The sequence below is a fragment of the Dermacentor silvarum genome, chromosome 8 (genome assembly GCF_013339745.2).
Source record: "Dermacentor silvarum isolate Dsil-2018 chromosome 8, BIME_Dsil_1.4, whole genome shotgun sequence".
Classification (NCBI taxonomy): Eukaryota; Metazoa; Arthropoda; class Arachnida; order Ixodida; family Ixodidae; genus Dermacentor; species Dermacentor silvarum.
The window spans coordinates 26,491,214-26,507,524 of NC_051161.1; the positions used below are offsets into that span (position 1 = coordinate 26,491,214).

General features: G+C 44.5%; 2 protein-coding genes across 2 annotated transcripts in view; one reads left to right on the forward strand and one right to left on the reverse strand.

The window, feature by feature from the left end:
- The window catches only part of LOC119460878 (centrosomal protein of 97 kDa-like), a 141,159-nt gene extending 135,579 nt beyond the window's left edge, over window positions 1–5,580 (reverse strand). Inside the window, 5 exon segments of the mRNA XM_037721991.2 lie at window positions 727–840; window positions 1,852–1,953; window positions 2,020–2,075; window positions 3,672–3,774; window positions 5,437–5,580. Of these exon segments, the coding sequence (XP_037577919.2) occupies window positions 727–840; window positions 1,852–1,953; window positions 2,020–2,075; window positions 3,672–3,774; window positions 5,437–5,559 (498 nt within the window). The 5' untranslated portion in view covers window positions 5,560–5,580.
- Window positions 5,581–6,470: 890 nt separating this feature from the next.
- LOC119460877 (60S ribosomal protein L24) lies at window positions 6,471–16,226 on the forward strand. Its single transcript, XM_037721990.2, has 5 exons — window positions 6,471–6,532; window positions 6,641–6,716; window positions 7,144–7,391; window positions 11,396–11,453; window positions 16,102–16,226. Exons 1-5 carry the CDS (start codon window positions 6,528–6,530, stop codon window positions 16,177–16,179), a joined length of 465 nt encoding a protein of 154 aa, XP_037577918.1. The 5' UTR covers window positions 6,471–6,527; the 3' UTR covers window positions 16,180–16,226.
- Window positions 16,227–16,311: the final 85 nt, after the last annotated feature.

A 16,311-nucleotide genomic window follows, 5' to 3' on the forward strand; every position in this document is an offset into this window, starting at 1 on the left:
GGCACTTGGTGCCGCAGCTAAACGTCGCCTCCCCCCCCCTCCCCCACAGCCTCTCGCGCGTCGGAAGAAGGTGCGTTTGCTCTACATATATGGTGATTGTAAAGGAGGAAAGAGACGCCTACTTCTGCAGCCCTTAAGCGAGCACGGCGCAGAACACGTGTTTGTTCTCCGCCGTGCGTTCACTCCCCGTGAAAGCGCGCGCCCCTCACGCCCTTTCACTCGCACATACAGCGTTCGGCGCGCGGCGACGATTTCATCTCCATTGACATCATACGGAACCTCACGGCGACGCCGACGGCAGAAATCTGCTTTTGAGTGTCCATATAATTGCTATCGCAATAAAACAGCAGACAGACCCTTTAAACGACCACTGCAAAAAAGTCATGGAAATTCAGTAGATTATGTAGAGCACACGTTGCTTACATTCTTGTTTATCTAACACATGTACATGCATGAGTTAGTTCCCACAATTTACATGATAAAGTGCACTAACAAGATATAGGGAATGAGCATCCCGTATAGATATCAGTGGCCTTGCATCTAAAGATATGCACCAAAGACAGATCAGAGCAGAGAGGGTGTACACTTAGGTAGGTTGGTAAAGCCTTTTTATGGCTGCTACTCATACTTAAAACTTGCAACAACAAGTTTAAGCAGCTAGTTATCAGAACTAGAGCAGTTGGCTCAATAGGTAAGCAAGAAGAAATCGCCCAGAAAAAAACATACCTCTGTGAGGTCAGTAATTTTATTCTCAGCAACTGAGAAGACACAGAGTCCACTTGGAAGGTACGCTTGTGCCTTTTGTAGCGTCGTAATCTCATTTCTCTTCAAAAGGAGCGTCTGCACAAAACAAGAAAATAATGCTTGAGACATTACCCTGCTGTCTGCAGCTACGCATGAGCATGGCAAGAAACACGGTCTTGAGCTTGTAGTACAGCAATGGCAACTGCCTTCGGTGCCAAAACAGAGCTTGAGGGGGTCCAGCCCCAAGGATCAGAGCTAAGATGGCTACAACATCACTGGAATAGACAGAAGACGAGAAACAGTAGTTTACGAGGCACCTGCCCAGCAAGTGGTGGCTAGAATTTCGCCACAACCCAATAAAGGCATTTCACTTCAATTCACTGTCTCCAAAACGTCAGCAAGCCAGCTGGATAGAATCTTTGGGTCTATGCTCACAAGTGCGATGTGTGTGGCTAAAGCAGTGCCATTCATATTTAGTCTGAAATACAAGTTTACACGCACCTGTTGAAATAAACTTGTGCCCATACGTAGACACAATGTCATTTGCACAAGCCACCCCGGCAGTTCAGTGTTTGTTGAATTTCACTGCTCAGGCCACAGCTTCAACTTCCAGTTGCAGCAGCTGCTTTATGACAAGGCGAAATGAAATAAGGTTCTATGTGCTGAAATTTCGCTGGAAGTTAAAGAACCCTAAGTGATCAAAACTAATGTCACGCTTCACCACTGCAGTGCTCCTCATTGGCCAAGTGCAGCCTTGGGGCCATTATAATCAATGAATTAAACATCCAGTCAAGGCACACACAACATGAGAAAGCTGCAAAAGTGTTCACAACATAGGATGATATGGGCCACACCCCAAGCATGCATTTCATTCAACTGTTGTGAAAACACCTAAGAAGCTAGCCACGGTTGGCAGGGGTACTTAATTTTGCTATACCTGCAGTGCGTTTGTACACAATACATGCTATGGCGCAAATATTCAAGTGCAAAACATCCTCTGGCAGTGCTCTTCTGTTCTCCAGAAATGCTCATCCATTCTATTCCGCTCAATTCAAATAAAGTGCCATACTACACCCTTTTCTTTCTTGCATCAAAAGGACGACTTACTTTTAACCGAGTCAATGATGTGAGGTCGATCAGTGAAGGTATCAAGTTTCCGGACAGGTCCAGGTACACAAGGGTAGTAGAGTACTGGATGCTTTGAAGACTCTGCATCACACAGCAGACAGATCAGCATCTTTGCCAGTGGACGAACGGCCGCCAGAGCACACTCACCTTTATCCTGTTGTTCGAGAGGTTTACCGAGACCAGGTACTTAAGATCCTTGAGTGCTGTGCACACAATGACAAGGCAAGACAATGTCTTAATGCAAGCCTTGATTCATCATGAGGCTAATTATATGCTAAATGTTCGCATGGCAAAATAAAATCTTTATTGAAGTAACTTTGCCTGAACAAATTAGCAAGGTGGCATCTTACTAAGTGAACAGCATAGAGGCGGTCTTCGTGCTGTTCACCATTGCACTGTTCACTTAATAAGATGACAAAGTGAATACATGGCAGACCTAGGCTTCACAAGTGCAAACACAGTGTGACTTGTGCTATGTCCAGGTCTGACATGCAAACGTCTGTTACTTTTATGTCAGACCTCCGTTCATTCTTCTAATAGTGCTTAGTCTGTTAATTTGGTTGTTCACGACATTGGTTTCAGCTTGAAAATAGTGGCTGCATTGCTCTAAAATATTAGCCCAAAACTAAACTGTTTTGCTGCAATTATTGAGAATGAAAAAGAAACGAATGCATTCTTTTAGCGAATTCTATCCACAGGTTTATTGTTTGGTCATGATGTACATTTTAGCAGGATTCAGAGGATAAGGACAGTCATAGAAGTGCACAAAAAACCAGTGAGCTGTGCATTCAAGTTAAAAAACCTACACAACAATTTCTGAATGCCAAGTCCCAATATAGGTTAATTTTTTTCTAAAAGTGATTTGCATAAAAAGCAACAAAGAATAACAATGACAGAAGCATGCGATCACATTATGCAATAATTCTGATGCCAGGTGTCATTAGTTTCCATGATAATAATTTTCAAAATTGCTGTTTAAACATCATAGTAATAGTGAATAAACAAGCTAACAACACATGTGACCAATGAAATCGAAATGCAAATTGTAGAGAATGCTAGTGTCATTTGAACTAGGTTTCTTTCCATAAAAAATTGGCACAGCCAGATCGCATATTGTAACTGCCCTTGAACAATCTTAAAATGCACGTCTAACCAAAAAGAAACCGCTCAGTAAATCCCCTCAAAAATGCTTATGTTTCTTTTTTTTAACCCCTATAATTGCAGCCAAACATTTTAGGGGCTACTATTTTTAGGGAACACAACCACTATATTCAAGCTGACACAAGTGTTGTGAAGAACCAAATTAACAGGCCATGCACTATTAGGTGAGTGCTCAGAGGTCTGACATAAATGTAATATGCTAGGTTATGCTAGATGTCACCAAAATTTAAACAAGAGGGCAGTGTGGCAAAAAAAAATGCAGTCTGCAAAAAACACACACACACACACACACACACACACACACACACACACACACACACACACACACACACACACACACACACACACACATATATATATATATATATATATATTATTTATTATTATTTATTTATTTATAAGGAGAGATAAGAAGAACACACAAGAAAATATTTGAAAGCAAGATCCAACACTTATTCCTGAAGCAGGTAATCAGCGAAGCTGATGGTTTTATATTGTGCTTAATAAAGTGCAGTAAGATAGAACCTTGATGCTGCAAGAGCGACAAAGAACCCCCCAATACAGAATCTTAAAAATTCTGTAGCAATAAAGCCAAATATGTTTTGAGAGCTGACAAAATTAAGTGACAGAATGCTCACCTTCAATGCAGATAATGAGATTGTTAGAAAGATCAATGCTTGAGAGCTGCGATAACCTGGCCAGCGAGTACATCCGTGTGATCTGGTTGTGGCTGGCAGAGAGCTGTAATGGTAGGTTGATCACATTAGAGCCCATCACCAAGAAACCCGCCTGTCATGTAACATAAGCCTGACCACACAGAAGCAGCACACACTGAACAACAATCGGTACAATGGCTGCATAGGACCAGAAGAAGTCACACATTGATATCTTGTATCCAGGGCCAGTAATGGTAGCTATTCTTCTCATCTGATTGCATTCCACTGTAGCAGTGTGAGAGCCAAGCTGCTGAGGATGAAGAGGTGGGCTTGCATACAGTAGGGAATACACCATCAGACCTATCAGTCTTAAAATGCCCCTCACTAGGCCCCATTGCAAATTTTTGGCATAGGCAAACATTGGAAATTGTAGGATGGCATTTAGAGAGCGTTTTACCGCATTATTTTTTAAGATTAGGTTATTAGAGAGGAGATAGAAGGAAATTATATGCTGTGATGCCACGCAGCCAGGAGGTGAGCTTCACTGCCAACACACTTTCTCCCTCTGCCTCGACCAGCATCCGCAAGCAACATTCCTTCCGCGCCTTAACCTATACTATGGCCGAGAGACCGCGTCTGATGTACAGCACAAGCCCTGCCTCCTTTTATTTTTTGTTCTCTTCCTTTTTTCTTTTTTTATCTTGCCACAAGTATGTACACTGAATATGTTGCATGTTGCTGCCTGTTGTTCACGGGGAGGTGGGAACAGTCAATCTGCCGGTAAGCAGCTTTTATCCCGCACTCACCACAGTACATCACTTTACTTATGTGATAAAATAATCTTCAATTCAACTCAATTTATTGTTGTGCAGTGCACTTCCAGTGGCAGTAGTGTGCATTTTTTCATTGGATAAGTTACTGGGAACGGGCCATAATTGGTGCTGTTGCAGGCAGTGCATCTTGCACAATGCATATTGGCTCTGTAGAAAGACAGATCTGTCTTTCTCTCCATGCCTGCTTAAATTTCTGATGTGGATTATCAAATTGCAAATAATTTACAAGTAGAATGCACCAGAAACTTAACGTGCGTAGCTTGTCATTCTATGTAGTGGTGATTGCTGGCTTCTTCGGGGTCTATTAAGGAGAACTGGGGAATATAGCAGCAATATAAGGGTGACAACAGAAACATAGTGGGACAACATCAATGTTGTGTGTTGACCTGCGATGATGTGTAATCCACTATGTATATTGACACTCATCCCTAAACAATGCAATTCAAATGAGTCGAAGCGTCAAATCAGATCTATTAAAGAGCTCCTGTTTTTCATGCACCTGTTACGGCTTTCGAGAAGTACTAATACCAATTTTCTCTATAACTGCGGTGAGACGCAGCATGTGACATAGACAGATTGGTAAATGTTTCATGCAAGATGTCACAGAAGTCAGTCCGTTTGCTTGTATTAAGCATACAAGTACTCGTTTACGGGTACTTAATTTGGCCGACATACAATATAAGCACCAGGGCACAACCTCCAGGCCAACAAGCAAGGCGTAATAGCAGAAGTCAAGGTTATCGCACAAGGTAAGGACAGAGCGGGGCGGAGATTAAATCGAAAAAAAAAAAAAAATGACGACAATCACGTCGCTATCTTCTCTCTTTCGCGCTGTTTTTAACCTTGTCAAACAACCTGCGTACGCCGTCCCCGCGAGCAACCTCCTACAAAACCAAACGTAACAGCATACTTACTTTTTGGACGTCAAGGAAGCAGTCAATGTTATCCAACTTGGAAAGTTCGTTGTGGTCCAGAAACAATTTTTCGATACCGACGCCATCCCTTTTTTCGAGTTTTTTGAGGCCTCGATTGGACATGTCCAAAACGTGCGGATCCTCTGAAACATTCACGATCCGCTCGTAAAATAGTCCTGATACCTTTCGTCAAAGATATGACATAACCACACTGGCTTGTAGGCCGCAGCTACCAAAGGCAACGTGCAGTTTAATAACGCTACTGTGACGCTAGAAACCGTACCTGTACGTTTTAGTGTTGTGCGAAACTGGCAGGCACAAAAGTGCGTTTCGGAGCTGTTTAGGAAAGCTGATTGGTCTTGAAGATGCACTAACGCCACAAAAGCGGCGCGATACAATTAAATTTGTTCGGCTGTACATCTGTGAGCACGTGCGTAAGCACATGATGCGGCAGAGCATGTGTGCGTTACGGAAGCGAAACGGCACCGCAAAAACGCACTGCGAGCTCTGGGTAGCCTCAAGTGCGAGATTACTCAATTGCCAAGATGGAAAACACGTATATTCATTTATATTACGGCGCAGAGATGTCGTACGATTACATTCCCGTCAATTTAATCGGCAATGTGTGCCACAATGAATGAGTAAGCGTGGCGATAGAGCTAACGACGGCCACTTGCGAGCTCGTTGAACCGATCGATACAGCTCGCAGTGTGCTTCAATTCCGCACAGAATCGACGGCAGCCAATTTGCCAACGCTAAAGCGACGTTTTTCGACGCCCGCAGCATTCGTACACCACGGCAAATGGTCACGGGGCTCCAACACAAGCACAAAACAGCAAAACGAAACAAAAACGTCACTGAAATATCAAAACTTCATACCATTTTCCGCCATTTTGAAACTTCCGCCAAAAACTGGTCCGCGCAAAACTAATTTTTTAGAAAACAAAATTTTATAAATCCGCAAATAAATAATTTATTAAATTTTATAGTATTATGTGTCATGTACTTATTGATTAGTCTTTAAAATTAATTTAAAGTTTTGCTGCTGTGTCTGCGGTGCTGTTCTTTTGAGTTCCCGCAAGGCAGCGAAGATGAAGTGAGTAATGGGAACTTTTTGTAATCTTTGAAATATATTTAATTGATCGGCCATCGCAGTAAGTTTTTGATTTATTACGGCTAATAAGGATGCCTTCTTGCATTTCAGGATCGGATTGTGCTCGTTCAGCGGGTATAAAATTTACCCTGGCCATGGGAAGCGGATGGTCAAGACCGATGGCAAAGTGAGTAGAGCGCCGGCATGCTTTCAATCTATGTTTAGTTACGTCGTTCAAATAGTGCTTAAATGGTGCACTCAAGTTAGAATTGGCTAGTTGCTTTCTTTGGTTTTTTGCCGCGACACAATTGTAACCCACTTGAAGCTGTCGACGAATTGGTCTGTGTGCAATCGTGAAGAGAGCTTCGCGCAGCATAGCGATGTAATACGTGCGATCAGCTTTGGTTTTTACTGGAAGCCCATGGTTTTGTCTTTACTGACTTTTGAGTACGTAGATGCAGAACCGTTGAATTCTTGGGGTATATTTAAGCAGTCCACTGCTCTCTCGCAGACCATTTGTAAGGCGCTCACACGAGCGCCAAACGGCATGCTGCCGTGGCGGAGCATTGCAATTTTGGATTCCTCGCAACTTTTATTCCTTTTGCCCGTTCCAGACGTTTCACTTCCTGAACGCCAAATGCGAGGCGTCGCACATGATGAAGCGGAACCCGCGTAAGGTGACGTGGACGGTGCTCTACCGACGCAAGCACAAGAAGGGTATTGAGGAGGAGACGACGAAGAGGCGCACCAAGCGCACGGCGAAGTTCCAACGTGCCATCGTCGGCGCCAGCCTTAATGACATCATGGCTCGGCGGAACATGAAGCCCGAAGTACGCAAGGCGCAGCGTGAGCAGGCTATCCGGTGAGTTTCTGACGTAAACCTTTTAAGTTCGTCTGGTCGGGAGAACTGGACCTTGCGTAACCAACTGCTCGATACGGCGACTGACGGTCACCGGCTTAACGTAGTTTGTTTTGCCCGCCCTGTCAGTGTGCTTAACAACTGTGTCACTGACTTCAAAACTGAAGCTGACAGGACACGTGTGTGCTTGCATGGTTTGTGTTCTCTTCCACTCATTAGGTAGTCAGCGTCCAGTCACATTACTGAATCTGAATGATTGGGAACATGTGGTTTGCGAACAGAAAATAAGGAACTGGCACGGTTGCTGCCTGAACCAGTAATAGCAATGTCAGGGTCGTGAGTTATAGCAGTTCATGAACCAACTGACAACAGAATGGGAAAGAAAGAAAAACATTGTAGTAGTAGCTGTGCTATTTTGAATTCACTACACTTGCTTCGAGAGGTGGAACCTTCCTATCTTGACAAAAGAACTTCGCTTGCTCTAGAATTTTGTCCATAACGTGTAGCTTCACATTTCTCGGCAGTATTCGACATTATTCATGTCGACAGTATTCACTTCCTGCGCTTTTAGGTTGGTTAGGTAGGTGTGAATTGTTAATGTAATCAGTGTCTGAATTGCATCTTTCAGTGCTATGTTTGCTCTTTCATAGAAATGAACACATCCTGTCCCTGTTGTTTTAAATGGAGGCAAAGTAAAAACAGACTGCAAAAAGTTTTCTTTTTTCTGAATGTAGTGACTGGTAGTTTTATAGGATGTTGCTGACTATTGGACATTGCTTTATCACACTGCACATGTGTAAACTAGCAAATACAAATGTGTTGTTTGAAACATGGTTGGGCAGTGGGCACGTTTCCAGGTGCCATATTCGCAGCTGTTCATGTTCGGTTATACTTTCTCACTTCTGTGCGATCTAACATTGTGCACAATTCCTCATTGGAGCGATGAGCATTCTGGCCACTGGCTTAGGCAAACGACGTCCATCGAATGTGTATCTTGTGCTCGGTGATTGAAATGTGATACTCGTGCACGGTGGTCGATGCTTTTTGCACCACTGGTGAGCGCTGGGTGATCGTCAGCCTATTTTATGTACACTACAGGACGAAGGCCTCTGCCCCTCTCTTGTGCTAGCCGATTCCAACTGCGCCTGTGAATTTCCCAATTTCATCACCACATGTAGTTTTCTGCTGTCCTTGACTGCGCTTCCCTTGGCACCCATTCTGTAACTCTTAAAATGTAATAAATGGCCTGCCCAGGTCTATTTTAATGTGATAGTGTTATGGGCCCTGTGTCAGAGAAAATCCGGTGTCGGCGTCCCTTAAGCGACAATTTCTGTATATATTTAGGTATATGTATATGGCCACGCCTTGCTATGTGACGTGCAGTATATGTGGGTTATATTGTCACACCATTGTCACTAAAGTTGCTCATACATTGTCTTAATCTTGACAAATATTCCTCAGAATTTTGAGGACAGCCCACAAACAAATGTCATGAAACAGAACACCAACAGCGCATGCCTTTCATGTTAAATCTTCTCTGACTGAAATATTAAAAGTACAAAACAGAAACCTGTAAATGGTGTAAATTTTTTGGCATGGCTGTGCACTACCTCCAGGATCGACCCACGCAAAAGGCTGCATTTTTACCAGAAAGCCGCTAGCGTTTCCCGGTAAACATTACGGTTACATAAGCTGCAGTTGCCAGGAAGCGTGAGAAGCAATTGGGGATCTTTGAATCCTGTCGCGTTCCACTCTTAAAGGTGAAGCTTAAGTGTCCTCAATTTCTTTCTCTTAATTCCAATTAGAATATCGGATATCCCCCATCTGATCTTAACGTTGCACCTAACATTCGTTCCGTTGCTCTTCGCGTGGTACTTCACTTTGTTAACCTCCAAGTTTGTGCCCCATATGTTAGCACCGGTAGAATGCGCTGATTTTACACTTTTCTTTTCGACAACAATAGTAAGGTGCCTGTCAGGATTTGGTAATGTCTGCCATATGATCCCTGGGGGGGCCAAATACAGTCAAAATTCATCACAAAGGCTCTCGCTTTCATTGTATTGACCCTTTTCGCGGAGCAGTTTGTTCTAGAGAAACGAGATAGCGCTTACGGCAGCGCGCCGTACATCTCCTCAGCAACCGCGCACGAATACGAAACCATTACCGCTTCTACCTTGCTTCTGTGCGATCAGCGCTCAGAAATGCCACTGAGTTTTCGCTAACGCACTACACTCCAATCATGCTAAATTGAATCATGTGGCTTGAAGACGTGTGCAGTAGTTGGCTGAATAAAATAGTAACTGGCATGTTAAGGAATGGAATGAATCTGTGTGGCCAAGTTCGCGGACCGCTGCTGCAACTATCCGAACGTGTTACCGGCACTTCGAGATGTGCGGCTTTTCTCGAGGATACAGAAATTTGCTCATCCGCCAGCATTGTGTCGCTAACCTTCAAAGGAAGGGCTTAAGCCCCAGAACATCGGCAAGAGTAAGTACCACTCGTTATATAAACAATGACAAAGTGAGTAGCGCCGCTCCCTGTCATAGTAAGTTTTGCGCACGTTATCTATACACATCTATCCCAAATGGCAGGAAAACTTACGCCCACTCTATTGCCGACGTATTAAGAATAAGTGAATGGGCGCACACTTGAATATATGCGCACTGTATACGCACAATAAATGACTGATTACACCGATGGCGCACGAATGGTCGAAGCTGAATGTTTCGTGACGGTCCACTAGAGTAAGCGAGTTACTAGCGGTAATATATATTTGCTGCAAGGTATATTACACTGTGCACAACAGCTACGTTTCAAGCCTTGTGCGCAGCAAGGACAAATCTATCGAAACTGAGCACACCCGCGAGCGATTAGGCAGAAAATAATTAGTGGCCGCACCGAGGGACTTCACTGAGTCAGAAACTGACAAGCCGCTGGTTCAAAATATTTGCCAAATAAAGAAGAAAGAGCAAAACACACTAGTCCTGATTCAATTCATGAGTGGAATGTTTAGATAGCTTGCAATATAAATTTAGCCCCGCTTTTAGAACAAGCGTAATATACGCTGCTTGCGTTGTTTTGAAAAATAGCTTAATGAGCTCCGAAAGCGCTTTTGCATGTTCTCTGAAGCTGTGATCAAAGCTTCGTGTCGTCCACCCAGTCACCGTCTACGATATCTCCCAAAACAGAGGTTTTCTAAGCCGCGCCAGTGTCGCACACTTTCATTGTAAACAAGGAGGCAACAGAGGCAGTTGAGGCAAGCAATGGACACGTCACCACGGGATCGCCGCGAAAAGGGTCAATACTGCAATGCATCAGATCAATGTCCCCAGAGTGAACCCGTACTGCAAAAAGCGCCACTAGCCATGCACTCGGAGTATTTCGCTTGAATCTCTAAGCTTTATCCATAGCAAAGAAGAAAAAAACTGTCAATTGAAGGCAGCTGTTTTTCTTTAATAATTATGGGTTTGCAATCATCATGAGGCCGTTTGTCATCAGGCACCCCCTATCTTGTGGCAATTTGTTTCCATTTTTACCCTTTCTCGTTGACTGAGAGGCCACCATTATCACAAGTCAGCTATGGTATGCCTTAACCGGTGGGATAATTGGGACCATCTTTCATACATTTATTTTGGGGGGTGGAGAAAAAGTTTCTACACATGATTAAATAATGTCAACATTCCACCTCAACCCAAGCCCTGCCGAGTTTCTTGAATAGGTACTCAAGTTCATAAGTAGATGCAACAGTATTGCTAGAAAGCCACGCTGTGGTTCTCAAGCAAGTCATGGGACTCACTGGGAGGAGCTTCATGCAAGTGTCTTCTGTTAAGGGGCACTCCTGTGCCCATCTATGTGGCGTTGAGATTCTAGTCATGGCTCATTTTATGAACATTGGGATGAGACTTCTCTTGGCCACTTCAGGGTTAACGCATCATTTATGCAACATTAACAAAAGCAGCCTCAGCTGCTAGTTCATCACTTAAGTGCTTGTCTTTTGTTCACTCCAGGGCGGCCAAGGAAAAGCAGAGGGCACAGAAAGCACAAAAGAAGTCTGCTGCTACACCTGTGAGTACTAGTCTATGTGTTATGTGCTTGCAGATGACCACCACTGTTTAGAATAGAAAACTGTTCATTTGCAGCGATCATAATTTCCTTGGGGCTTTCTGTTGAAAAGGGTGTGTTCAAGCCAGACCAGTGCCCAGTAGAGTTGTAATTATTGCAGAATGCAGTAGCGTTAAAGGGGCCTTGAACCACCTTTCTGGCTTGGTGAAATAAGTCTGCAGGTAGCATACGCTGCTGTGAACATCTCTGCCAGGTTTTGCTGTTGTATGCGGTGCGTGGAGCTCTCAAGCGGAGCGCGCAATGTACCTTTCTCTCGAACGCTCTCTTTTCAAACAGAAGTGTGCTCCTCACTCTCTTCTGGGCGCTTTATTTCGTAGCCGACCAGTAGCTGCGGTCGGTTACGTAGCGTTTATACTGCGGCCGCCGTTGGGTGCCGTCACGAGTCCACTGGCCAAGCGCACTGCGGCTCGCTGAGGACAACCGCATTTAGATTACGTTTAGCGCGTTGTAGGCACCAAAATCGTCATGGCGTCTACGTTAACATCCAAGATGAAATTTGAACTGCACGCCACGGAAGGTGGAGTGTTGTGGCCATGCCTCACTCCGCCGTAGCATTTGCAGTGCAAGGCATTGAAGAAGGAACAGGAGCACAGCAGAGGCCGTGTTTGATTGCCAATAACTCCGCTTTTGCTGGACGCATTGAAGTACTTTTTGCAGCAAAGTATTTCTGAAATAGCCTACTTTCTCTTCAAATGCCTTTCTCCACTTCGATAAAAAGTTGTTCAGGGCCCCTTTAAAAAGAGTTGGAGAGGGACAGGGCACACTGCACGGAAGTACACTGGTTAAGTGCTAGACATCAACTGATTTATAGATTGCATATTTACATTTTTTTCTTTCTATCTCTCTAATGTGACATTTATTAACAGTCATATCTAGTTTCTAATAGGCTCCACTGCTGCCGTGACTCCGCGACGTGACTCTGGGCCAACTTGCTCACTGCCACGGTGACTCGGCGTGAATCAATCAAAATTTATACAGTCGACCGATAATTCAGACTTCACGGGGAACGTCAATAAGTCCAAACTATCGAATGTCAGAAAAAACGAATGTGCCCAAAAAAAGGTAATTTTATTTACGTTTTAATGCCCCTGTGCTAGGAAGAAGTTATCGATTTGTTGCTGCACACTTCTGCTTACGTGCAACCAAGTACGCTTATATTTCTGCCAGTATTCTGTTGTCACTGTACGCTGATGCAAGGACTGCAAAGGCTCGAGTCAGATCCTTGCGGCACATCATCATCCGAGTTAGAGTCTCTGTTTGGCGGTGAGCGAACTTGCTCAATTATTTCATCATTGTTCAGTTCGCCACACAGCACCACGCTGTTGACGTCAAAATCTTCAAATGTAACGGTGGCAGGAATCAGCACACCGCAGCCTAGTAGGTCATCAATGATGTCTGCATTTGAGCTCGTAGTAGGCGGCAGTTCAGGCTTTTCAGTTGCGGAGTCGGGGTCATTCGGACTGCCACTCAAGGCTCATTCAGAGTCAGACTGCGAGGAGATCGTTAGTGCCATTTGACGCGGCCCGTCGATACCTCCACGAGAAATGCTTCTTGGAGCCAGCAGCACGCTGTCTGGAACGCCAACTAAACAAACAGAATAGCAAGAGCGAGCGGGTCATGCGCTGGGATACCGGAATTTAACCTGAGGTGTGGTGCGGTGACCGAAACAAGGCCTCGGAGATTACCATTTTATGTGTAATCTCCGAGGCCATACTTCATGTCTCATCGAGGTTGCCAGAGGGGATAATGGCGGCAGGATCTGCGTACGCTACGGTCACGGATGGAGTCCAGATAATCGAATGTAGAGCTGGCGGTTGTTCGAAAAAATGACGCAGTTTCGCCTGAAAGGCGAAGCATCGATTGCGATAGCAAATTAGTAGAGAGCTATTCGGAGTGGGGATAGTAGGTTTATCGGCTGCATAAACTTGGACACATTGGATTACTAACTGAATCAACAATCGTGGTGTCGGCGTGCACAAGCAAACATGAATAGATCACACGCCTTCCCACTTTCATGCTTTCGCGTGGGAGATTGAGTGGCCAGTTCCCCTTGCGCCCAGTTGCAAGATAAAGCATTTGGTGAAGCAGCACAGCGTCGCCCCGCCTCCCATACCCCCACGGCCTTTCGCACGACGGTCGCGTTTGCTTTCCCCCGTGCGCTTTCGCTCGCGTATACGGCGCACGGCGACGATTTTATCGCCCTTGGAATCTACGGAACCTCACGGCGACGGCAGAAATCCGGTAGAAGTGTCATATAGTTGCTATCGCAAAAATATTGGTCGTCTTTACACATTAAGTCTACGGGGCCATTGGCGGTGCCGCGAAGCTGTCCGAATTATCGGTTGGTGACTGTACACAGTTGATATGTACCGAGCTCTAGCAATGCAACCTGCATCGAAGCCCCAAATCGGCCATATGACCTCAGTGTCAGTCGAGCCAGTGCATTGGTCAGCTCACTTGATTTTTAAATCCGTGTAGACACTGCAATCAGTTTTGTCTGCTTGGATAGTCTTGTGTTACTGAATTTGGTCAACAGCCTCTCAGGATAGTTGATTGGTGGGACAGCAAGCGACGAACAATTAACAGTAGGTGCAGGCGCCAATTTGCCTTTGAAGAATGCGCAAAACGTGACGGTCTCAGTTGTGCGAGAACTGGAAAAGGCGAGCTAAATGCACAATAAGCTATCCGTAGCCGACTGGTGAATCTCATGTACCGAAAATTAGGTGCTGTAAAAAAAAAAGAATGTATATATATCTCAATTTCCTATGTAAGAAAACGTTAACAAAACTACCGGACGAATTCCAGCAGCGGTGGAAGAGGCGCGCTTTGCTTCTGTAGCCTTCACTTCATGTCAAAACAAAATTGGCTGCGAGTATAGGCCTCTGTGTTGGCATTGCGACCGCATCATCTGGGACTAGTTGCTATAAATGCCTTAAGTTAGCCATGACTCCCAATTTTCGAGCTTGAAGTATGCATTGCCTGTTAAACGGTATGCATCCCATAGACAGCTGGCAAATTTTGAATGCATTTGGTGCAGGTAGAAAGTTTTATTTTATTATTTTAATATTTCATTAAAACTGTATAGCAGTTTGTAACGATAAGTCGCCTAAACGAGTAACAGAAATCAATCTCTGAGGCCATGCTTTTGTATACTGCAAGCACTGAAGCAATTGTAGGAGTCAGAAATACGTAATGACTGCCGTGCGTTATTTTGTTTTTGTATGTGCAGCCCGAGCTAGTTTCTGCAGGCATTCTCTGGTTGGTGCTGCTTTTACTGATGACACCAGTTTCGATATATTAGTTTCTTAACAAAACGTCGCTTAATGCATTGAAGCACAAAATTTACTGGAACGCCAATGCATTTCTCCGCAAAGTTCGGGAATTAATATCTCGAAACTGGTGTCATCCCGAATTTAATTCCAAGTGGATCCGCCTTGCGAACTCCAAGGCTACAGTTTGTAAATTGTAATATGGGCCATCAGGTAATTAGTTAAAAACGTAATTAGTGAATTTTTGTTGATTAGTCAATTATGCAGTTCAATTGTTTTGTGCAAGTAATGTCTGCCTCTTTGAGTAGACCAGCTCATTAACTAGAATTTGGCTATCTACCACAGGCAACCTCAAATAAATTTTGAAATGTTCGCTGAAACACCCTGTATAATGGCGGATTTGGAATAAAATGTTGCAGTTTCGCCCGAACGGCGAAACAGTGATTGTGATATTAAAATAGTAGAGAGCTATACGAAGTAATGCTAGTAGTTGTATCAGCGGTATCAACTTGTAAGCATTCACTTACTAAATTAACAAGCATTGTGTTGCGCGTGCACAAGCAAACATGAACACTTCTCACTCTATGACCGCGGGAACTCTGTCAAAGCGCTGGAGTGAGAAAGCGCTGCAGCAGCAGCGAGCAAATTGACCTTTGTGCTGCCTCTCGCCTTAACGCAAACTAAGCGGCGAAAACGCGGCGCACACGACGCTATCAGCACTCGCACTCTGTCTCCATCCCAGATCGCTTTCAAGGCCCGCACGGCCGTGCCATACGCAGTAGCCGCCCGTGTTGAACAATGTTTTCAACTTTACAGGAAAGCCTGCGCCGTGCCGTCGCTTGATCCACTCTTCCATATTCTAGTACGCTATATTGCTACAATCGCGCTTCTACTATGCGTTTCATGTTGGTTTGTGTTTTGCTGCCGTATTCCATTATTCCACCAAAATCCAGATTGGCTTGCTCCAAAGTGAAATTCAGTCTGCTCTGAGATGACTTTGGGCAGTCCCGCTCCTGCATTTATTATGAGCCAAGCCTTTCGTTTTTTATATATATATATAAAATTGGCCCTCGCTGAATAATTCAAACTTGACTGGTCAGCAAGCATGCACCTGACCCCAGTGTTGTCGACCTTAGATCAATTAATCGATTCCATCAGTCGTCCTGTTAAAGTCAAATTAACAGTAGTCTACTGTGTGTTTTTAATGCATGGCAATGTCTGCTTATTGTGGTGCAAGAATAAATGGCATCATAGGTGCATGTGGTGGTCCTGCTTGCAAAGTTGTCAAGGTGGTTGACGAGTGCCCCACTGTTTTGCTGCAGCTCCAGAAGGCCGCCCAGAAGCAGAAAGCTACCAAGCCTGTGCAGATGAAGGCACCCAGAGTTGGAGGCAAGCGCTGAACAGGGATTGGCATGTATTAAAGAAAACTTGTCTATAGAACAACTGATCACGCTGTTGTCTTTTCTGCCTTCACACAACTTGCACTGGGCCATTGAGCAGACAGACAGTATTACGAATTCAGATGTGTTACA

Coding starts and splice junctions, on each gene's coding strand:
- LOC119460877 (XM_037721990.2), top strand. Junction 7,392..11,395: donor CAGCGTGAGCAGGCTATCCG/GTGAGTTTCTGA, acceptor TGTTCACTCCAG/GGCGGCCAAGGAAAAGCAGA. Junction 11,454..16,101: donor AGAAGTCTGCTGCTACACCT/GTGAGTACTAGT, acceptor GTTTTGCTGCAG/CTCCAGAAGGCCGCCCAGAA.